This window comes from Barbus barbus, assembly GCF_936440315.1.
Source record: "Barbus barbus genome assembly, chromosome: 6".
NCBI lineage: Eukaryota > Metazoa > Chordata > Actinopteri > Cypriniformes > Cyprinidae > Barbus > Barbus barbus.
The window spans coordinates 5811549-5836079 of record NC_136734.1 but is presented as its reverse complement, the minus strand read 5'-3'; the positions used below and the strand labels follow the sequence as shown (position 1 = coordinate 5836079).

Sequence of the window (24531 nt, the reverse complement as noted above, 5' to 3'; positions counted from 1 at the left end):
CTAAAGGTTAAGACTATTTATATCCATAACAGTACTAATGAAAGGCTAGAAACGCTTTAGGAGCGAGACATGAGCCTTCAGCAGATCAGTACTCTTAACCCCAGAGGCAGTGTCCCAAATTTAAACGGAGCATCTTGATGTTATGCCACCCGCTCCCTGTGAAGCCCACAGCATATCCACTTGGCTGCGTATTTAATTAATTCAGTTGAAGCCTTTTGCAGTTTAATTATCACACTGGGCCATATTGTGAATATAAAATGATTGTGCAGCCATGTTTGTGAAGTTGCAGAAACAAAATTCGCTTTTGTGCCAAATAGCGGTTATTGTTATGGTTTGCTGTGCTTTGAAATCAGTAAGAATTTACAAAACAAATACATTTATCCATTTGGCAGACGTTTTTATCCATAGCCATAGCACATTCAAGTTACCCATTTTATCAGTTATTGCTTTCCGTGGGAATTGAACCCATGACCTTGCTAGTGCCATGCTCTACTGTTTGTGCTACAGGAATGCATCAGTTGTTAACCTGATAATGCTTTGATACTGTATGTTAAACTATGCAAGGAATCACAGGCAATGAAATAAGAACTACAGCTAATGAATTGCTAAAAAAAAAAAAACCTTAAGTGTTTGAAACACAGCACTGTTCATTTACACATGAGCAACTCATGATCCAGTGTTTTCATTATCTCAGAGCAGTTCACAGTAAATTCTGCTCCATATGAACTTCTATCTGGGTCACTTATAACGTGCATTTGAAGACGCAACATCAAACATCTTCCCTAATTTGTAATGAAAATCAATTATATTGTCAACAAAAGAAAAGCTTTAAGACCTCTCTTCAGTTTTCCACAAAAATTAAAGCCCGATGTTTTACTGTTTGAAAGTGAATAAATTAAGTCATCCATAAATATTTATGGATGACTATTTATCCATATAATAGGACAGATCCTTGTGGTACTCCATACTTTTACTTAATTGAGATGACTCCCCATTTAAATGAACAAAGTGGTAGCGATCGGACAGGTAGGATCTAAACCATCTTAAAGCCTGCCCTTGAATACCAGTATAGTTTTGTAATCGATCTATGAGTATGTCATGGTCTATAGTGTCAAACACCGCATTAAGATCAAGTAATACTAGCAATGAGGTGCAGCCTTGATCTGAAGCAAGAAGCAAGTCATTTGTAATTTTAACAAGTGCAGGTTCTGTACTATGGTGAGGCCTGAAACCTGACTGAAATTCTTCATAGAGATCATTTTTTTGCAAGTAAGAACAATTGAGCAGACACAACTTTTTCTAAAATTTTAGACATAAATGGAAGATTTGAAATGGGTCTGTAATTTGCCAGTTCATTAGAATCTAGTTGTGGTTTCTTAATAAGAGGCTTAATAACCGCCAGCTTGAATGATTTTGGTACGTGACCTAAAGATAACGATGAGTTAATAATATTGAGAAGCAGTTCTTCTGCTACAGGTAACAACTCTTTCAGTAGTTTAGTGGGTACAGGATCTAATAAACATGTTGTTGGTTTAGATGCACTGAGTTTATTTAGCTCTTCCTGTCCTATAGTTGTAAAGCACTGCAGTTTTTCTTTGGGTGCGATGAATGAAGCTGAAATACTAGATGCAGTAGAATATACATTTGATATTGTATTTCTGATGTTATATATTTTATCAGTAAAGAAATTCATAAAGTCATTACTATTAAACTGTGAGGGAATATTTAGATCGGGCGGTGTCTGTTTATTTGTTAATCTAGCCACTCTGCTAAATAAGAACCTTGGATTGTTTTGGTTATTATCTATGAGTTTGCGGATATGCTCTGTAGTAGGGTGTTGTTCATGAGCGTGTCAGGGCTGTGGATGTGATTGTCCAGCACTGGAGAATGTGCAGCAGTCTCAGGCGTGTCCTTAGGCCAGGATTTCTTCCATTCCTATGAATTCTCAGAGATCCTGAGACATCCACTTTATAAGCAGCTGAGTCTCTGACCCCTTCGCTTCAGAGACACTGTAGGATGCCCAGTTCACACCTGTTTATGCTCTACTTATTTAGAGTCATGCTAAAACAAAGAATGTGCTGACTAAAATTATGCAAACGTATCGACTTTAGCCCGCATGTTATGCTCTGATTTTCTGGATAATCACTGACATTTGAGTTGAACTGTACATTACCGAATCAGTCAAACAGATAGAGCAGCACAAAGAGAATGTCAATGTTTCAGTCTCAAAATGCAAATTAATCAAATGCACATCTGCCTTGTTGCTTGCACAAAATTTGATGCACGAATACAAAAAAAACACATTTGTATTCACAAATGTCTATGAACAAATCGCTGTACATTTGTTGAATTCTGCATTTGTTTGCGGATAGTAAGATACATATGCAGTGTTTATCATTTCATGTATGATTTTGCAGTTTCATAGATGATTGGACATTAATTTATTAATATTTGAGAGTGATCCTGCAGTGTAAACGCACATTGTTGTGATATTTTGCATAATCAGTGACATTTGAGATCAGTTGCTGTTTATTTTTTCATTTGTGCATTACTGAATCACTCAGATAGAGGAGCATGTTGAAAGCCAATGCTTCAGTCAGACAATCAAGTCTCAATCCAAGTAAATCAAATAGGATTGTCAGTGCATGCATGCCACTCAATCCACAAACACGCGTCGTCCTTATTGCATGCACTATTACCAAAAAAAAACATCTCTATTAGTGCAATTTACAGTACATTTGTTTAATTCTGCATTTCTTTGAAAGGTATGTGATTGTGGATAGTAGATGCATTTGCAACGTTTATGAGTGCCAAAGAATAAGCGCACAGTTTCATGTTTGATCTCTTAATAACTGTTTTTTTTTTTTTTTTTTTGCTCAGCGTTTGGCAGCAACCCCTCCACCTCATCAGTGTTTGGACAGCAGCCCAGTGGACCCGGCGGGTTTGGACAGGTACAGTCCTTATAAAACATCTTCATCCGCTAAAGCAGGCGGGTTGTTCAGCTGGACGTGTGTGTTTGAGTCTCAGATGCAGTGATGGCGTTTCATCAGCATGCGGTGGAGGCTGAAGCTGTGGCGTACCAGATAAAAGTTTCAGAGTTTCTCTCTGCTGCAGGCTTCTGAAACAAGACGAGCTGTCAGTCTGCTGAAGGACTGCTTTGAGTCACCAGAATTACATATTGCTTCTATATTTCCATTTTTTTAGAGTAAAATTTCAGGTTCAAATACCGCAGACTGGTTTTGTTATGGTCTAAAAATTCCTTAACCGAAGCAATATTGTATTTTTAGTTTATTAACATTTGTGAATCAGATTAAACACCCAGGAATGTAGCTGATTATAATAATTGCAGGTTTTTGTGGTCTGAATGTGATGTGATTTTGTGACCAGGCTCAGTCTGGCGGAAATCTGTTCGGGTCGAACGCTGGAAACACTTCATCAGGATCAGGGTTTTTCAGTGGTCTCGGAGGGAAACCCAGTGAAGACGCTGCCAACAAAAACCCGTTTGGAGCACCGTCCGCAGGTGGATTCGGCCAACCTATTAATACAGGTGCGCACACGGATATATTCTCTTACCAGGGCTATTGTATTAACCTGAAACCAACAAAAAATACAAAATAAAATAAATGTTAACTGAAATAAGAAAAAACGTATAGTTAATTTGTTTCGGCTAATTGTCAGGTTTTTTGATGTACTAAAATAGCTCAAACTCAAAAAAAAAGTACAAAGACTAAAATTAAAGGAAAATATAGTAATAAAAAAAATTCAAAATGTATTCTAGTATTTAAATGATCGCTCTGTGTTTTGCGCACCAGAAAGAGTCTCATCTGTCTTGTATGCATTAGTGCTGAGGTTCTTGTGTGTTTTGTTTCTGGCAGGTCCATCTAACCTGTTTGGGAACAGTGGAGCGAAGGGCTTTAGTTTCGGCAGCAGTTCGTTTGGTGAACAGAAACCCAGCGGCTCATTCAGTTCTGGCACAGGGTCTGTAGCTGCACAGGGCTTCGGATCGTTCTCTACACCCACCAAATCAGGTCAATCACACTAACACACAAACGAGGAAGTGGACATTGTAATGCCAAGGACTATTATTATTGTTTTTATTATTTTGAATATTTCATTTTTATAATTATGATATTGTTTTTTTTTCTATTTAATTCTATTATTATTGTTTTGTTTTGTCATTTTGTTGTTCTTTTATTATTTTTATTATTTTGAATTAAATTTTTGTAATTAAATTTTTCACTTAATTCTGTTATTATTTCGTTTATTATATAATAATAATAATAATAATAATAATTATAGTAACACATTAGCATTAATAGTTAAATTGTTTTAGTTTTATTAATGTTGTTATTTATTTTTTTGTTTTTCTTTTATTTATTTTTTTGCTATATTTATTATTTAATTTTTTTATTTATTGTGTTTTTTGACAATGAAGATTGGTTGGTAACGATTGTTTTATACAATCAGCTTGAATCTTTTCTGAAACCAAACAAGCATTTACTTTAATGTCGGCGATCCAGAAAATGTAATTCAATGACATGACTCACTGAATTATTCAGATGGCTGTAATTTCAGAGCTCTCAGTGACGGTGTGTTTCCTGTTCTCCTGTCTGAATTGATGCTGATGTGTGTGCTTCTGCTCTGATATTCTGCAGCTGGATTCGGAAGTGCGCCAGCCTTCGGCAGTCCTCCAACTTTCGGCGGATCTCCAGCGTTCGGTGGGTCAGCTGGCTTTGGCTCCGCCCCTTCCTTCAGCAGTCCTCTGGGCTCCTCCTCGGGAAAGGTGTTTGGTGAGGGAACCACAGCTGCCAACGTCGGCGGATTCGGGTGAGTCTCTGCTTCCACGTCCTGCTCAATACAGTGACAAATCAACACATTTTCACCATGTTTTCAGGAGTTAAATGTATAAGTCAGTCTCAATGATATATGAACAAGCCTTCAGAATATAGGGAGGAATAAAACGTTTTGGAGTATGTCAGTTCTGCTGAAGTGGAGAAACAAACTCCCCACCTTTAAAGATATAATCTACAGATTTCAATATTTTGTGTCTTTTTGGTGTTTTCTTTCCACTAGTCTGAAAGAAGACATGTTAGGAAAGCAAAATAGACCAGATTCGCCCAGTGCATGTAAACACACTGGATGAAAGCATGACAGTGCAGTGAAGCTGGAGCGTGCTTTACTGTGTGATGAATGGGATCAGAGCTGTGTTTTAGTGTTCATGTTAGACAGCAGAATAGATGTGTATGTATTTTGTGTCTCGAGTTGATCAGATGAAGTTGTCGAGCGGTTTGTCGTGACATCTGTGCGCAGACGCTCAGAATGAGGAAATTAAATGCTGGATTATTGTAATTTTCATCTCCAGCAGCGGCTCACATGAGCGTGTTTGTCAGAAATGATGCAGGATGTAGGTTATGCAGAGATTATGTGTGTGTGTGGTTTAGAGATTACAGGCTGTGAGAGAGATCAGGAGTCTCCCGTCACAGATCAGCACAGGCTGCTGTATGTTCAGCTTCTCAACACCATTATGAACGTGTAATTGCGTGGAGATAAAGTGAAACTTATACATGATTATATTTCTGCTGGACTAAAGTGGATAGAAGTAGTTTTGGCAGACTATGGTTAGGGCATCTTATATAAGTGTGTATTCACACCAGGAAAGTCCACTAGTTCACGTGCTTTGGTCCAGACCAAATAATGATTTTTTTGGTGCGGTTCGCTTTCACACTGCTCTTTTCGCAAGTGAACCAGAAACTCTAAACAAAACCACATGTGTGCTTAAGCTCATAAATTCATTGGTTCATCCATTCAACCGTACCAGAGTTCGTTTGGAAGCAGACGGAGACCACCTCTTCAGCTGGGTCTCGATATGGTTGTTTGGTCCGCATCCGAATGCGATTGCTGTATTGGTGTGAGTACACACCAAGCTGATGCCGACGAACTAGTGGCGGTGAAAGCAGACTACGGGCTCGGCTCATGTCTGCAGAGTCTGGGTCCAAAGTTGCCCTGACACACCAAGCCGACGCTCGACACCCGACGGCCAAGTAGCACGTCCGTTCTGCGCCTTTCTCACACACTGGTTCGCCAGCTGAACAGCCAATCAGAATGATCAGATGGCCCGACTGACCGACGAGCTCCGACGCCGATTCAACATGTCGAATCGGCCGAAAAAAAGCCTATAAGGACCAACTTCAGCAGACACACTGCTCAGCGGAACACACTGAGAAAACTTAGTCGGCCGACGAACAAAAACTGCTCGACGGCCGACCGTCGGCTTGGTGTGTACCGTGCTTAAGACACACAAACACACAAAATGACCATTTTGTTATTACAATATTGACTCTCAATTCACTAGTTTTCAAGACAATGAAAACTGGAAATGTCTCTAATCTCTTGAGAAGAGCAACTGTAGATTTTGTGAACAAACAGGTCTGATACTAGAGAGAAAAATATTTAAAATTTGTATAAAATGTATCACGCCTGCTCATTTTGATCCAGCCATTGAAAGCCTGCAAAACCAAAACTTTCAAGCCCCAAAAAGTTAATAAAGCCATTGTAAAAGTAATCCATACTGTTAAGTGTTATTCAGTATTTAGGAAACATACAATAATTTTCTTTTAAACTGTAAAATGACAATACTAATGTTTTTTTTCTTAATTTCTTCATTTTGAAAGGTTAAACAATCAAATTAAAATTTTTAGGATCTCCTAATCCTTCAGTCTGAATCTTTCCGTCGAGTTTTAAACGCACTGACGTTTTGGCAGATGAGGACTTAAGATATCTGGCCTGTTGTGTTTCTCTAGTGAAAGTTAAAAGTGGAGAAAATGTGCTTTGAAGCATTGCTGTGAAACTAGACGAGACACTGCGAGTCCAGTGGAATAATTGATGGATATTGATGATCAATCGTGAGCACAGCGTCTGTCGTGAGCAGAATGAAATGAACAAAACACACCAACACAGCACTTGAATAAAAACAGCTGGTCAGTGACTGATATAATGCAGCAAATGAACAAAAAAAACTGATCATGAGCAACAGATGCAAGCATGCAAAAGAAGTTGAACTGATAATGACACAAGACACTGAGTTTCTTACTAAAATAGAGGAAATAACCGTTTAAAGGGATAGTTCACCCAAAAAAAGAAAATTCTGTCATTACTCACCCTCATATCGTTTCAAACCCATAAGACTTTCGTTCATCTTCAGACCACAACTTAAGATATTTTTGATGATATCCAAGAGCTTTCTGACTCTGCACAGACAGCAACACAACTGACACAATCAAAGCCCAGAAAACTAGTAAGAACATCCTTAAAATAGTCCATTACCTTAATTTTATGAAGCCACAAGAATCATTTTTGTGTGCAAAGAAAACAAAAATAATTTTATTCAATCTCTTCCCTGTCAGTCTTTCCGTGTCTGTAATTAATAAGAGAATTAAAATTTTTGTGTGAACTAACCCTTTAATTCTGAAACAACTACAGCTCTATTTCCACACACAGGGTCTTGTGCTAATAAAAGCATCTAGTAAATGAGTAAATCTGATTCGTGTTATGAAGGTTGAGGTCAGAGGGGTGGGTTATTCTAGTGATATGTGCTGTGATCTAATCCTGTGTGTGTTGCACCTGTGCTGCCCCACATAACTCACCCAAATAAACCCGCTGCCATCTGTCACATGTTCATGCTCTGACGTGACGCTTGCTTGTGATTGTGTGTTTCAGGTTCGCGTCACCTCAGAGTGCGCCGTCCTTCGGCTCTCTAGCAGGTTCAAACACAGCACCATCGTTCGGTAATCTGGCACAACAGCAGCAGCAGCAGCAGCCGCCGCCGCCGGGCTTCGGCGCTCAGAGCGGTGCTTTCACCGGCTTCGGCTCGTCTGGAGGTGAGTTCACAGGCTCTAACCGCTGCTGATATAGCCGCAGCAGGACCAGCATTAGAGCCAATAACGTGCTGCGTTCAGCTGGTTCAGTGTAATCACACCTGATTTCAGACTCTGCTTTCATTCAAACTACACTAGATTTTGTAGCCTATCGTTTCTTTTCATGTAGGGCTCTGTCATCTACAAAACTAGACACAACATCATAACATGATTTAGCATTTTACACAAATGTTTGGCCAGAATTTTTACACGCTCATTAATTTCAAAATTAATTCAGATTGATTTTAGCCAAACCAAAATCTCAGGTTAGACTTCATTGTCAAATAATACTCATAATGAACAAATAAACTCATTACCTAAACACACCAAGCAACCTTTTTATTTTATTAATATTTTGAATTACGTTTTTGTATTCAGTTTTCCTTTTAATTTTAGTTTGTATAATTTTGTTTGGCACTTTAAATTGTCAAACTTTTTTTTCAGATTATTTATTTAAATCATTTTTGAAGGCAACATTTCTAATTTTAGTTTGTGATTTTTGTGCTTTTATCATTTTAATTTTTTTCAGTGTTTTATTTCAGTTAGTTGCCAAGACAACGCTTCTAATTTTAGTTTTTGTAGTTTTGTGCTTTTGTAAATAAATAGGGATTTTTGTATATTTCTAATTAACTTTTATTTCTAATTTTATTTTTCTATTTTTTATTTTTAGTAATTGTAATACTTTGTTGTGAAGGCAGTGTTTCTAATAGTGCTCTCAAAAGATTAATCGCATCCAAAATAAGTTTTTGTTTACATAATGTGTGTGCACTGCATACTGTGTATATTTATTAAGTTTAAATAAAAACAAACGTGCATGTATATATTTAAGAAAAATGTTGTTTATATTAAATATATATAAAATATAAGAATATACATGTAAATAGTGTCAAAATATATACTATATGTGTGTGTATTTATATATACATAATAAATATACACACTACACATACATATATTATGTAAACAAAAACTTTTATTTTGGATTAATCGTTTGATGGCACTAGTTTGTCATTTTGTGCTGTTTTTGTTTTAGTACTTTAACGAACGTATTTATTAATATATTTTTTTATTTAGTTGTTAATGTAATATTTATATTATAATCTGCTTTATTTCAATGAATGAAAAGCATTTTTAAGAGATTTGAATTCTAATTTTAGTTTGAGTTGCCAGTAACAGCACAGCAAGTTCAGTCGTGGCTCTGTTTCTCACAAGCTCTTATCTCCGCTGCGCTCGCATTCTCTGCATCTCCTGTGATATATCCACTGCAGACAGACTCGAGTGCTGCTCACAGAGTGTCGCACGTTACCTAGTTACAGTGATAAACCCACTCCAGACCTCCTTACTGCTTCACTTTCACCCGTCGTTACTGATGAAGTCTGACTCTCTCATTGCGTCTTGTTTGTAGGTTTTGGAGGTTTTGGGAACACCAGCACCAACCAGTAAGTGTTGTGTCATTCACACACATCCGTCAGTGTTCTGCTCACACATTCACATCTGATGATGTGTTCCAGGCCGTCGTCTCAGACGTTCAGCAGTTGGAGGAGTTGATCGGCGGATGTCAGCTGATCTGATGTGATCTGCTGTTTTATAGTGTGCGCGCAAGATTGAATGAGTTCTTAACGTGTGTTGATGTCCTCCTGTTTTATGTTCAGTTTCTTCTGTTTTAACTGCACAACGAGAAATAAACACATGTGCTGTCAACCATACGTCTCATTTCTGTTCTTTAATGTCACACTCTAAAATCTATTTAAGCCTAAATTTAAGATTTATTGTATTTGAATTGCATCTCAAATTTGGATTATAGTTTTATCATAAACCAATAAACTTAATGAGATGCACGTTTGTCAGTCATGCATCAATGAAACGGGTCAGATTTCTGCACTTGGCATAATTAACTATTTGCATTTATTTAAATATTCATATTTCCGGAATGCATTTATTCTGCTTGCTCAGATAAATATTTTCATTGGAAAAACAATTAAATATGGCTAGCTGTGGAACAAGCAATGTTCAATCAGTGAGATTGAAACAAAATGGATGATAAAAATATAAACCTAGTTATTGTGTAAAACACGTTCAGTTTATTAGTACTATTACAGAAATCAGACCGATTATGTGACTAACAAATATATATTTTTAGTTTATATTAAAACGGTGAAATCCAGATTAATTGGCATTTTATGTGATTTTAAATGCATAAATCTTAAATTTAGACGTTAATATTTGTTGTTCAATGCTGACATATGATTTATTCCTGACCTGATAGTGTGTGTGTGTGTGTGTGTGTGTGTCACAGTCACTCAGGCACTTATCATCACAGCAGTGTCTCTTCACATGCCTGTGAAAGTACATCCAGATTGAGATTCTTCTAGAAGAGAGTCTGAACTCTACAGACTCGCTTCATCTGTCGCTTATGACTGATTCTAGTGTTATTCAAGCACAAAGCTGCAGGTCGTTTGTAGTGTTTGAATGAGAACAGGTGGATCCTGCAGCAGATTCACTGAGGAGTAATGCTGCCCTTGTTTTCCATCATTTCTGTAAATCCCTGCCAGATAATGAGAGTTAGATCCAGGAAAACAAGATTAAGCTGTGGTGTTTTATTAATGTCGGGCCATTCTGAAGCGAGTTTCTCAGTTATTACTGTACAACTTTATGGTTTCCTCAAAGAGAATATCAGAGTCACGACACCGAAGAACAGTATCGGTGGGTTCAAAACTGTCTGAGGAGCTAAATTTTAAGTTACTTCGTGACTGTTAAAAAGTATGTTCAAATGAATGAAATTTGGACATGCGTTCGTTTTGCCATTGTCACGTGACATACCAGCGTCAGATGCGTTGTTTCACTGCCGTTCATAAATCCTCTCCCTCTTGGAATAATAAAGTGTCCATCAAATACACACTTCAGAATCTCACTAGATCATCCGGGGACTTGTTACCTGCTCTTTTATGGGTAACGATACTGTGAATTCAGACATGTTTATATTTAAGAAAATTTTTATAAATATATTTATATAAAATAAAAGAATATACATGTAAATATTTTCAAAAAATATACTGTATGTGTGTGTACATATACATAATAAATATACACAGTATACATACAAATGTTATGTAAACTCATTTTTATTTTGGATGCGATTAGTCGTTTGACAACACTATATGTGTGTATATATATATATACTAAAGCTTGCATTTGTATTAATATAATTTAAAAGTTTAATATTAATTGTCAAAAATATAATTGCTTATGTGTAAAACATTATATACATAATATATCATTTATCAAATAAATATAATCATTAGTTAGCAGCAGAAGCTTTGTGATTTGGTCTCTAAAATGCTTTCGCAGTGAGCTCCGATAAGTCAGTTTGCTCACAGCTGATTGGTCCAGTGTTGGTTAGCGGTGTAGCGTAAGTTAGGCTACCATTGCAGTTAACACCGCTAAAAACACAGCTATCTTCTTGAACCTGAAAAAACAGAGTTTGCTGAAACACTCAAATTTACTTAAAGGGTTAGTTCACCCAAAAATGAAAATTGGCCTGTTATTTACTCGCCCTCAAGCCATCCTTGGTGTATGACTTTCTTCTTTCAGACAAATCCAATGGGAGTTATATTAAAAAATTGTCCTGGCTTCTAAGCTCTATCATTGCAGTCAGTGGGTGTTTCTGTTACACAGTCCAAAACACGTCAAATAAAGTGCCCAAATCCATAAAAAAAATAAAAAACATACCTCACATGGCTCCGGGGGATGAATAAAGGCCTCCTGTTGCGAATCCATGCGTTTTTGTAAGAAAAATATCCATATTTCAAACATAATAAATACATCTCTCTCACTTCATCTAACTGTCATAAGCATAATAGGGTGAGTAAAACATGGACTAATTTTCATTTTTGGGTGAACTAACCCTTTAAGTAGCCTTTAAAACCGACTTCCACTGATCCCATTCTTTGTTTGTTGCTGAGGTTTAGAGGCGCCATGTGCCGAGCTCATTGACCTTTGACCCTGCACTACATCAATATGCTTCGACCAGCATCGTCCTCTAGTTCCTCAGGTATTCGAGGAGGTTTCGTTTTCCCACATGAGCGTCTGGCGTCTGTATGTATTATCTTAAAGATTATGTGTTTATAGTATGGGACAGGTGCAGGAGAGACGTGTGTAAATATAGCAGTGAATGCAGACAAATGTGCCTGCAGCTCTTTGAGCGTCTGCTTTTTCAGTCACTGTCTAGTTTGTATTATCATCTTGTTTGCGGATGATCAGAGTTTGGTGTCTAGAGATCAATCCTATCGTGCTACTGTAGTGTCTGCGTCTGGGATTGGGTCTGTTAATCTCTCAGTCTCTCTCTAGTTTAAACCCTGTCTTCACGGATAACAGATTATACATTATCAAGCTTGCTTAAAGGAACACTCCACTTCTTTTGGAAATAGGCTCATTTTACAACTCCCCAAGAGTTAAATAGTTGAGTTTTACCGTTTTTGAATCCATTCAGCCGATCTCCGGGTCTGGCGGTAGCACTTTTATCTTAGTTTAGCATAGATCATTGAATCAGATTAGACCAGGGCTGTCCAAACTCGGTCCTGGAGGGCCAGTGTCCTGCAGAGTTTAGCTCTAACCCTAATTAAAACACACCTGAAGCTAATCAAGCTCTTACTAGGCATTCTAGAAACTTCCAGGCAGGTCTGTTGTGGCAAGTTGAAGCTAAAGTCTGCAGGACACCGGCCCTCCAAGACCGAGTTTGGACACCCCTGGATTAGATCGTTAGCATCTCGCTCAAAAATGACCAAAGAGTTTTGATAAGTTTCTTATTTAAAGCTTGACTCTTCTGTAGTTACATCATGCACTAAGACCAACGGCAAATGAAACGTTGCGATTTTCTAGGCATATAGCTAGAAATTATACTCTCGTTCTGGCGTAATAATCAAGGAACGTTGTTGCCGTACTATGGGTGCAGCAGGTGCAATGATATTACGCAGCGCCTGAAAGCAGTCCCCAGCTATATCATAACTAGCTAACTAGATGGGGACTACTTTCAGGCGCTGCGTAATATCGTTGGGGAGTTGTAAAATGAGCCTATTTCCAAAAAAAGTGTGGTGTTCCTTTAAATCCACTGGAGACTGTGATGAAACCGTCTGCAGATCATCTGCTTACAGTGAGAATACAGGAAGATCTTACGCCAGTGGGACTCTAATGACAACCAATCGCTGTAAAATGCATTTATACCATAAAGGTTTGGGCTAAATAAGTTGTTTTAATGTTTCTGAAAGAAGTCTCTTCTGCTCACTAAGGTGGCATTTAAGTGATCAGAAAAGTACTGTAAAAACAGTGAAATGTTATTACAGTTTTAAGCAACTCTTTTCCATGTTAATATATTTTAAAATGTAATTTATTCCTGTGATTCAAAGCTGAATTTTCAGCATCATTACCCCAGTCTTCAGTGTCACAAGTCTTCAGAAATCATTCAGATATGCTGATTTGCTGCTCAAGAAAAGTTTCTGATCGTTATCAATGTTGAAAACAGTTGTGCTGCTGATTATTGTGGCGGTAACCATAATGCATTTTATTTTTCAGGATTCACAGAAGAATAAAGAGTTCAATAGAACAGTATTTATTTGAAACAGAAATATTTGATAACATTATAAATGTCTTTACTGACACTTTTGGTCAATTTAATACTTCCTTGATAAATTAGTTTTAAATAATAAACTCCCAAATGAAATACCATTGCACGACAGGATCATTTACTATGATTAATCTCTTGATTTGTATAACAAGAACAATGTTGGTTTTTCAATAAAATATAGTCTGATACAGGGTTGAACATTTGAGCTTGATGGGACTAATAATAAAATACCGAACTAAATCTGAAATACTTGTCTCTCATTCTACTGATGTGTTTGTACCTTTGGTTGTCCATATCCTTATTAATGCTGCAGCTCTTTTATCTCTCACTAGTTTCATCAGCATATTAATATTTGCTCTATAAGCACATAAAAGATGCAAAACAAACAAAATGCAGCGATGCCACATTCACACTGAATCAAAGACAAGAGACTGTGCTGAAACTCACAGTTTTATTATATTCTTCATGAAAAATTCAGCTGTCTTTGAACGTTTTGTTTTCACAATGTGCATCTTCACAGTTTGAAATGTTTCCCACTTCTATTTTTCAAGTATTATTGTCAAGCTATAAAACGGCCCAAAATCCCATTGTTCCTTCTGAAAAGAGAAAAAAGCGAGTCTGACGCCACACGCACACACATTCACACTTGCAGTATAAACATGTGCTGCTAATGGAGCTGAAGGGATTCTGAGTTACTATTTCAGATCCAAAACTAAATGATTGGAGGATTTATTATCTGTCAGATGTCATACTGTATCACATACAGTGTTCCAAGCCAAACAGCAGGAATCATGTGAGGAGTCTTGACATAAACACAAGCATTTAATAGTGAATGTATTTGATCTGATGACGAATAAACTCTGCTGGAAGTACAAACATGAGAAATCTGAACTAAAATTCTTTAGCCGTGGTGTGTATAAGCATCCACATAGACACACACCTGCAGACTCGCGTCATGTGAACGGATCAAACACACATGAGATTAACTCAAGCATCCAAAAACCACTGATGAAATAAAACACACTCTGGACTGATTGTATGAGGAATCCGTCCGGCGCTGACGAAGATGGACGTAAAGCTCAATGTCTGTCATGGCGTTGGATCCACGTGTTGACTACAGCTGGACTGAATCACATCATCAACGCTCATCTGTCCATCAACACAATCACATCTCAGTGTAATAAGGCCTTCAATGGATCAATAACACATGGCATCAGGAAGCGCTGAAGTGCGTTTTCTCTTGAGCTGCAGAATGGATAAAAATTGTGCTTAAATGTTATTTTCATGAAAATCAAGCAAACTCGCCCTCAAATTTTAAACACTGCAATGCAAAAAATATATTATAAAAACGCTAACGTATTTACACACTACTGGTCAAAAGTGTGGAATATACTGAGATTTTTCAATGTTTTTGAAAGAAGTCTCTTCTGCTCACTAAGGCTGTATTTATTTGAAAAATACAGTAAAAACAGTGAAATATTATTACAATTTAGAACAGCTTTTGTGAATATGTGTTAAAATGTCATTTATTACATTGCTGCCCAAGAAACATTTCTGAAAACAGTTGTACTGCCAAATATTTTTGTGGAAACCGTGATACATTTTATTTTTCAGGATTCACAGATGAACAGAAAGTTCAGAAGAACTTTTGAACAGTTTAATCATTTTTACTGAATAAAAGTATTAATTTCTTTTTGACGGTAGTGTATGATTTCAATTAAAAAAGTATTTTACTCTATTTTCATACAGAAAACACAAATTGATTTTAATTTGCATTTTTTACTGTTTTATGATCAAATATGCAGCCTTGGTGAGCAGAAGAGTTTTCTTTCAAAAACATTTAAAAATCTGAATTATTTCCAACTTTTGAGGTACATTATGGTCATATCTGTAGTACTGCTTGAAAATAATGTCTAGTTCTTGTGAAGAATTGTGGCCTGGACATGAGTTTCTCAGCGCATTAATTCGGGAACGACACATTTCTCCCTTCAGCTTCTGCTGATGGTGTTTGATTTGAGGAGCGGATCGATTTGAGAGCAGATGCAGCTTTCAGCGCTCCTGTCGCAGCACACGCATCTCATTCAAACACCAGGAGAACGGATCGTTTGCATATTCGCTCTATCGATTGGCCACGACATCTTGACACTGACTGACACAGCAAACTCACATGTAGTAGAAAAGATATATTTTTGGACTCTAGGCTCTTGTAAAACACACTGGAAGTGTTTGATTGACAGAAAACTAAAACACTGAAGCTCCTGCTGAAAACACTGAATGCATAATGACTGTGTCCTCGTTTGGATGGGCGCACGGCGGTCATCGCAGTCCCATTAGACCACGACTAACTGGGACACATCCAGTGCAAATCTGCGGACAGGTAGGACGCGCGAGGTTTACTGCATTGCACTCGGTTTAAGGCGAAACGTTTGCAGTGAAAGCAATGTAAACTTAAGGCAGCGTGAATCGACTGTCTGAGACACAATATTCCCATTTTTTCTTTTTGCAGCGGCGTTTAGCACAGTGATTCCCAACCAGTTTTGGTCTCAGTGTTTGGGAGGGATGACCACCACCGACTCGCCCGTCCGCGGCCGCCACATCAGCACCTGAGCGTCGTTGGCGTTGGGTTTGACCATGGCGTTGGGCGGGATGGCTTCGTTCTTCCCCTGCACCTGGGGCTGCTCCTGCGCGATGGGCTCGCACAGCCTGGCTCTCTGTCCCAGCGGCTTGTCGGGATCCACCTCGATGTGCAGACGCATGCGCCAGCGCACCGTCTGCAGCACCAGGATCTCGCCCGATGCCTGGTTGATGGCCACCAGCCAGGTGGTGAAGCTCTGGTCCCTCCAGATGCTGCTGAGCATGGGTACATTGCTGTCGCTCACCGGGACGCCCCATGTCACGCTGGGGTAGAAGTTGTCATTCATGCTGACTGTGAACTTGGTGTCCTTCTTGGTGGGACCCACGATGGTGCAGGTCTCGGTGGTGTTGCCGTACCAGGGGTAGTTGACGCCGTCCGAGTCGCTGATGGCTTGGATTTTTCCATCTCGGAGATCCGGCAGCTCCCAGCTGGACCTGCAGGAGACACCGGAGGATGAGAGCGTGAAAACGCGAGGGACTCGTGTCGAATGAAGCGCACTGACTCTAGAGAAACCAGAACACTGGCTGCCAAGGGCAAGAGATGCTTTTTATTCCAGCACTTAGAGGAAGTTAAACATAGAACGGGGATGTGAGTCTGAGCGTCCAACAAAAGAGACCTTTGATAAAGAACAAACACACACATCTCTTTCTGCTCCAGCGACCACCAGCATCATCATCTGACTCACACGGCACTTCTCTGCCCTCGTGAAAATGAAGTGCACTTCACTGTATTGAATGTGCACTTGTAGTGCACTTCAAATCGTAAAGCTATATTTGTACAAATCTGTATTTGCATTTAGTATAATAATAATGAAATAAAAGACCACTTAAAGAAAGGCACTTTCATGACTGTTTCTTAAAAAGTATACATTATAATAATGGCAAATTAAAAGTTTTAAAGTATATTTGAAACAGCGTTGTTTTAGTGTCGAGATCGAATTAGATTTTGTTTTTGCTTCCATGTTAATTTTAGTTAGTTTTAGTCATTTTGTTATATACAGTAGTTTTTCATTTTTAGTTTTAGTTATTTTATCACAGGTCTCATCATTTTTTTTATTTCAGTTAACATTTTTTTATGGTTTTAGTTGTAATTAACTGTGTTATTCAACTAGTGTTTTAACTATAGTTTGTTAGTCAATATTATATTTAATATAATTTAAACAGGTAACACTTTATTTTTGTGTCCTTGTTATACACCTTATTGTACTTAAGATAGTAATAATAGTAATCCATAACCCTAATCTTAATTATATAGTAAGTATATGTTGTTAATTAATATTACTCAATACTTAATTGTATACAACTTTTTTCCTATGCCACATGACGCTTTGCGTGAATTATGGGAGTAACTTCCATTAAACTGTAAACAATCAGTAAAAGGTTCAATTTATGAATGCAATATAATAAGCATTTTCAAAAACTGTATACAGTGAGGTGACATTATTGTACTCACCCTTCAACTATCAATCATTAAAAGGACATTTAAAAGAGTAAAAGCATTAACAAATTACAAATTAATTCAAAATACCACGAATAACCCCTAAAGCTTGATTTTTTCCACAGCATTATTACGGAAATGTCAACTATCATTGTAATAATATGCATCTGATTTGGAATGATTTGTTTCAGTCATTTTGAGTGGAAGGTCCCCAAACCCCAAGTGCTTCTCATAATCCAAAACACAGTAGACTCACTAGGAAAAAGGTAGATAATTGCATTGTAACAATGAGACCTTAAAATAAAGGGTAACATTTAAATGCACTAATTTGTAGCTTCATGACAAATGTGTAATTACAAATATACTTACATACATGACATACTAGTTTGAATAAAAAAAATGGCATTAAAGTATGTTTTAGGTTATCATAAATGTTTGTTAGTACATTCACAGTAGTTTTACCATATTTTCAAATACAATAGACCATATGTAGCTCCGCCCCTTTTCAGCACTGCGCTCATTAGCTTCTGTCTTCCATCTGTATTTCCACAATGTGAAGGTAAGGTTGTATGAATTTACAAATGAACTGCCTTTTTTTTTTAATCTTCCGAGTCTGCTGACATTTATGACGTCTGCTTCAAACATTAAAATGCACAATACAATAACGTTTGTTATTTCTACAATAAGTGAATCCACTTCACAAGCTAATTAGCATACTCTTCAACAGCGATGCTATTGAGCTACACTCTAAAAAAAATGGTGCTATATAGCACTAAAAGTGGTTCTTGGCTCGTAATCATAGGGGAACCACTTTTGGTGCTATATAGCACCATATCTTTAAAGGTGCTATACAGCACCTTTGTCAAATGGTGCTATGTAGAACCATAAGAGGTGCCATATTGCATTGTATTTCTTCAACAAAAATGGTGCTAAACAGCAACAACAGTGGTTCTTTGGCTCATAAAGAACCTTTAAAGGAGCTTAACAGGTTCTTTGTACGGCAGTGGTGCTATATAGAACCTTAATCACCCCAAAGAACCACTGAAGAAACATACAGGAGCTTAACAGGTTCTGTATATAGTAGCAGTGCCAAAGAACCGATGAAGAACCGCTGAAGAACCACTGAAGCAACAAGATTTGGTGCTATTCAGCACCAAAAGTGGTTCCCCTATGATTACGAGCCAAAGAACCACTTTTAGTGCTATATAGCACCAGTTTTTTTGCAGTACACTTTAAAAAAATGAAGTTCAAAGACAATTCTAAAGATAGCTGCACGCTTGTTGCTCTAATGCATTATGAAATTACATATAAAGCTATACTTAAGTCCTACTTAGGTGGGTCAAAAAGCACTCTAAAGTTCAGCTAATTTCATTTTATATCAATTTAAACTATAATACATTTTCAGTTAATTGCAGTTAACATGCAGTTAAGTACCTGAATACATTACATTCAGTTAGCACGCAAGTGTATTAATTTGGAAGTACTCTTTTTAAAAGTGTGCTAAAGTCTACTTCTTTTTTCACAAGGGTATAGTTAATATATAATTAGTTCACCTAAAAAAGAAAGTTCTATCATCATTTACTCCATCATTTGTTCCAAGGCTGTAATGTGGCTGTTTGTATGAGATTTGACTTCAGTAATAATATTAATGTGCATGTGTTCCACACACAAAGCATGATATGACACGTGAACTACTATGATCTTCAGTGTTTATTTGGCAGTTTTTGAACTCAGCAGAATTCATGCTTTGTGTAAAAGAGCAGCGTGAACATTCTGCTAAACATCTTTTTTCTAAAGTGCCATGGCAGTGAGCTGATGATCACAGATGTCTGATTGGTGTGATCTGTGCCTTTAAGCAGTGAAGGCAGCGATGCTGAGAGCACAGCCGCTCTCAGTGACCTTCACCGTACAGCAGAATCAGCACAGACGCGGGTGACGGTGGGACAAACCGCAGAGCTACCGGCCTATCGATTCCCTGATGCAGGAAAACCGTGACCTTTCTCCCAGAACTCACGCATCAGCAGCAGAGCATCATGGGAAAGAGCCACATGACATGAACACACAAGGGGCTTTGATTATCATCAGGGGAATAAGAATAGAAACCCTTCGCGTGTGTGTGTGTGTGCATGTTTATGTGGTTTATGAGGACACAAATTTGTATAATGACATGGGTATGACAGAGGTATTACAATATGAAGGTGGTTTATGAGGACACTGCCTATGTCCCTGTAATTCAAAAGGCTTAAAAAACATACTAAATGGTGTTTTTTTGAAAATCTAAAAATGCACAAAGTCTCCTGTGAGGGCTAAGTTTAGGTGTAGGGTTGGTGTAGGGCAATAGCACACACAGTTTGTTCAGTATAAAAACCATTACGCCTATGGAGAGTCCCCATAAACCACAAAAAACAACATGTGTGTGTGTGTGTGTGTGCGTGCGTGTGTGTGTGTGTGTGTGTGTGTGTGTGTGTGTGTGTGTGTGTGTGTGAGTGAGTGAGTGAGTGAGTGAGTGAATGCGTGTGTTTATGCTGTACGCCCTCATGAAAAACTGCTCAATATTCATATTAAATAATGTCTAATGTGAGTTATGGTTGGGTTTTTGGGAAGGTTTATTGTGTTTACATGTCCTCAAAAACTTTAATATAATGAATATAATAACTAGCATACTTAGCTTACATTGGTTACTCAACCACCATTGAGTAACACACGGTTTCCATCTCAAACCACCACCAGTTCAGCTCAACGCATGACAGGAAACATCTCAAACAATAAAAAACCTGCATCTGTCAGTTCACCACTGAAAATCAACCATTTAAGGCAAGATCCAGGCAAAAACACTGTTTTTCAAGCACTGGTCGATTGTAAGGCTATTTTCTGTCCATTTCATGTCTTCTTTCAGGCTAGTTGAAAGAAAACATCCAAAATACACAAGTCTTTATTTTATTGCACTTTATCTCTTTGCATAATTCAGCTTCAATCCATATCTTTAAGGAGTTTTTTCTCTTATGTACACCAAACTTTATTCTGAAGGGTTTTATAGAGGGGTTTGTTCCATCATTCATACTGATTTATACATGGTGAAAATGTATGTGTTTTCAGTATTTTCTGATTTAAGAGATCAATTATGAAGATTTATGTTTTGGAAATTATGCATATTTCATTAGATAACGCCTCATTTACATATGTAAGCATAACATTTCAGAATACCTATAATACAAAACAATTGTCTTAATGATTAATCAACTGGGGAAAATATAGTGAGATCTATTAATTAACATTTTACACTATTTACCTGGTCTGCCTTGCCTTAAATGTACACTTTACTGTGGCCTTGATCTAAAATAATAATCCGGAATGAAAGCTTAATGTTGCCGACATTCATATAATCATGCGATATGAGCAGCACAGACACACTTCAGATGGTGAAGAGAGGATGTGACTCAAAAAATACTAGATATAAAAGTGTTTTCTTGTTTCCTGAGTGTTGGACAGGACCAGCGTTATCAGGCCAGAACAGCAGTCGAGAGCATTACCACTCAATTCTGTGAACATTCTTGAATCTAAAGATCCTTCTGATGGACTCGGGTTCACTGAAATGTCCTAAACTGGTGTAGAAACAATTTGTGCTCAGAAATTGCTAGTAAATTTCACAAATAATTACCAAAATTTTGAAGTATAAAGACTGGAATGGTATTTTCCTGTGCATGTAGCCACTCCATAATCTTTGTTTTTTTACAGTTTACAATTTTTTACATTGCAACAGGATCAGAGCAAACTGTCCCAAAGCTGTGATATCTGCAGTAAATGTGTGCATGTCACTTTACTGTCTGCAGTAAACTCTACTTTCAAACACATTCTTGCAGTTGTACGTAAAATGCAAAGGCCTGTTATAAAGGATATGATGTCATCGACTTACAAAGAAAGTGGAACTAGTGATTAAAAAATGAAGTATTAATGTTGAACGGCTGCTTTCACAGTCATTCCATCATTTATTTTAAATGCATGATCATTTCTGTGCTCTTGTTTCCAAGAATATGCGGAGGCTGAGCATGTGCAGTCTCCAGATATCTTAAGGGTTTATTTTTTGTTTCAAACAGGAAATAGGGCAAAGTGTAATCGCTTGAACAGGAAGTAGGACAAGTGAAACCTCAAATGGTATGCAGGCTATGCAATGTCACCTCACGCACATACATGATCAAATGATCACGCTTTACACTGCACACGGTCAAAGCGACGAGTTTAAGATGATCCTACATGCACATGTGTCTGATTGTCACGTTGGTTTGGCTCTAACATTTAGATATTGAGACTTTTGACTGTGCTCTACATATTTGAGCTTCTCAAATTATGTTCGTCTAAACAGGTGCAATTTGCACAAGAGCATGTGCAATACACAAATAATGCTGAACATCTGAAGACAGGATGCTTTCTGACTGTATAATTACTGATACTGTTATTATGGTTTTATAATTAAAAACTGAAGTACACTTAATGCACGATACACTTAGGGTTTGGTTTGGCATGTCATTATGCATTATTCAATAACAGTATCAGTAACATGAACAATATTTTTCTGTAATTTCTCTTACTAAAACATTTACCATGGCAAACAAAGCTTCAGCTAAAAGTTGCTACAGCTGTTGTTTCTACAGTACACTTGTAGTAAATTGTTATTATCCATGTTTCTGTCATTAACAGAAATGTAACAAATAAATTCATGTCACGTTGAGCTGTAAAAGGCAGAAGGTGTGATGTGAAGGCTTTGTGTTGTGTGTCAGACATACTTACATCCCTTTGGATCCGTATTTGTTGTAAAACTCCATGTGGTTGCACGCCTGGATCCAGCCGACCGTCCAGCTCTCTTTACCGGCCACCGGCGGCACCAGGACCCTGGCGGACGCGCGGAAATGCGGCGTGCGGTAGCGCAGCACCACGCTGGAGGACTCGTCGATGCTGGTGGGGTTCGAGTCGATGGAGGAGTTCACCTCCAGAACCACGATGCTGTCCCGGAAACTCTTGGGTTTGCATCTGATGCTCTGAATACAGCCCATCACAAGCAGCACGAGCGGCCAGCAGAACATCAACCCTCAGAAGAACGCACACTACCCACTGTCCCTCAGAAGAACGCACACTACCCACTGTGTCCCTCAGAAGAACGCACACTACCCACTGTCCCTCAGAAGAACGCACACTACCCACTGTCCCTCAGAAGAACGCACACTACCCACTGTGTCCCTCAGAAGAACGCACACTACCCACTGTCCCTCTGAAGAACGCACACTACCCACTGTGTCCCTCAGAAGAACGCACACTACCTAACGTTACTGTCCCTCAGAAGAACGCACACTACCCACTGTGTCCCTCAGAAGAACGCACACTACCCACTGTGTCCCTCAGAAGAACGCACACTACCCACTGTCCCTCAGAAGAACGCACACTAACGTTACACACGATCCTCTGAGGAACGCACACCAGACGCTGTCCCTCAGAAAACGCCAAAGGACGCGTCGAGGTGTCGCGTTAGGACTAGAAAAGCGTTTCTTATTAACAAAAGCATCACGTTATTTTGTTGAATAATAAAAGAAAACAAAAGAAGATAAATAAAAACAACGTTCGTCAACTTTCCCTCATCGACGGACCGTTATAACGTTCTCCAGTCATCGTCAAACGGGCATTTCCGCGTCATAACTCTCACAGCATTGCTTTTAGATTAAAATAAACATGTTAAATCCATCCGCTCAGAATACTGCTGGCATTTTGTACGCAAAAATTTTTTAATTAAAATTAAATAAAAAATTATATTCAACTACAAGCGCGGAAAATAGCTATAGACAGTTTGGGTATCAAAAGTAATGCTGGAAAAGTGCTTTTTTGCAATGAATATTTACATTCCGTGAGTTTGTCCTTGAGGTTCAGTTGGAGGAAGCTCACTTTCTTTCCGTCTCAGCATCAGGTGAACTTCATCAGCCTCACGAATAAACATGAGAGGTGAATAATTCAGTCCAGTTGTCACAAACACACATGTTGTGATGAACAGCCCATCATTGCGCGTCTCTCTTCATCAGTTATAATCCATCCTCAACCTCATCCTCGCGCCGCTGCTGCGCTCAGCCTCCGTCCCGCAGCGCTGTGCGCGTCACCGCATCAGCTGCAGCTGCTCTACTGCGAGCGCTCGTCGCGTCACTTCCGCTCCCCAGAGCGCGCATTATGGGGCGTGTAGTTCTGCTTAGAGAGGCGCGATTTGGAAATGTTGAATAAAGATCATTTATTTTAAAGCACAGCCACCACAATATCAGGCTTTAACACCTTTTTTTTTTACTTTGAGATCGTTTTGAGCTTAAATACAGATTTAAAATCAAATATTTGCATACCCAGGGGAAAAACAAGGAACATAATGTACTTAAAGTGCTCTATTTTTACGCACTGAGTTTGTACTTAATATACTAAAAATGATTCTTAAAATAAACTTAAGATCATCCAAGTGTACTCAACTGTGGAACGCCATGAATATGAACTAAAATACACTTTTAACATACTATCTCTGTATTTAAAAAAATGTATTTATTCACCACTTGAGTGTTGTAGTGTATGCAAGATGGTTCAAATGTACTACAAGTGGTAACTAAATAAATTTTTGCCAATGAAAAAAAAGTTAATCTTAAAATAAAACATAAACCCATACAGGAAATAAAAGAGTTACTGAATAAACGTGTCCTAAACTCCTCAAAAACCGGTGTTTCATAATTTAGAGCAGTCAGTTAAATTTATTAAAGAAATCGATTAAACCTGTATGTGGGTAGCTATTTGTGTGAAAAATATTCAGATGTAACCCCCTTTGTAATCGTTAACATTTTCATAAGTAACTGAAATTTAATTACACATTTTTCTCAGTAACTGTAACTAATTATTACAATTACATTACTTTTGTA

The 24531-nt window shown here is 38.0% G+C and overlaps 2 protein-coding genes across 5 annotated transcripts in view; one reads left to right on the top strand and one right to left on the bottom strand.

Annotated features, from left to right (window-relative positions):
- LOC306871775 (nuclear pore complex protein Nup214-like) overlaps positions 1 to 9618 on the top strand; it is a 39005-nt gene extending 29387 nt beyond the window's left edge. For both annotated transcript variants that reach the window (XM_079419923.1, XM_079419922.1), the window contains 7 exons: positions 2881 to 2951; positions 3388 to 3547; positions 3876 to 4028; positions 4656 to 4827; positions 7717 to 7877; positions 9319 to 9352; positions 9425 to 9618. In XM_079419923.1, coding sequence (XP_079276049.1) covers positions 2881 to 2951; positions 3388 to 3547; positions 3876 to 4028; positions 4656 to 4827; positions 7717 to 7877; positions 9319 to 9352; positions 9425 to 9461 — 788 coding nt within the window. In that variant the 3' untranslated portion in view covers positions 9462 to 9618. The remainder of the gene's footprint in view (positions 1 to 2880; positions 2952 to 3387; positions 3548 to 3875; positions 4029 to 4655; positions 4828 to 7716; positions 7878 to 9318; positions 9353 to 9424) is intronic.
- Positions 9619 to 13964: 4346 nt separating this feature from the next.
- LOC306871774 (protein FAM78A-like) lies at positions 13965 to 23754 on the bottom strand. Of its 3 annotated transcripts, none has more exons than XR_013784369.1 (3): positions 22391 to 23754; positions 15701 to 16602; positions 13965 to 14778 (listed from the first exon to the last, which is right to left on the bottom strand). XR_013784369.1 is itself a non-coding variant. In XM_079419921.1 (3 exons), exons 1-3 carry the CDS (start codon positions 22681 to 22683, stop codon positions 14731 to 14733), a joined length of 807 nt encoding a protein of 268 aa, XP_079276047.1. In that variant the 5' UTR covers positions 22684 to 23740; the 3' UTR covers positions 13965 to 14730. The 3 variants fall into 3 exon arrangements, 2 of the variants coding, with proteins under 2 accessions (XP_079276047.1, XP_079276046.1); XM_079419921.1 differs by having other exon boundaries at positions 16137 to 16602; positions 22391 to 23740; XM_079419920.1 differs by having other exon boundaries at positions 16066 to 16602; positions 22391 to 23735.
- Positions 23755 to 24531: the final 777 nt, after the last annotated feature.

Coding starts and splice junctions, on each gene's coding strand:
- LOC306871774 (XM_079419920.1), bottom strand. CDS start 22,683: ATGTTCTGCTGGCCGCTCGTGCTGCTTGTGATGGGCTGTATTCAGAGC. Junction 16,603..22,390: donor AAATACGGATCCAAAGGGAT/GTAAGTATGTCT, acceptor TGTCTCCTGCAG/GTCCAGCTGGGAGCTGCCGG.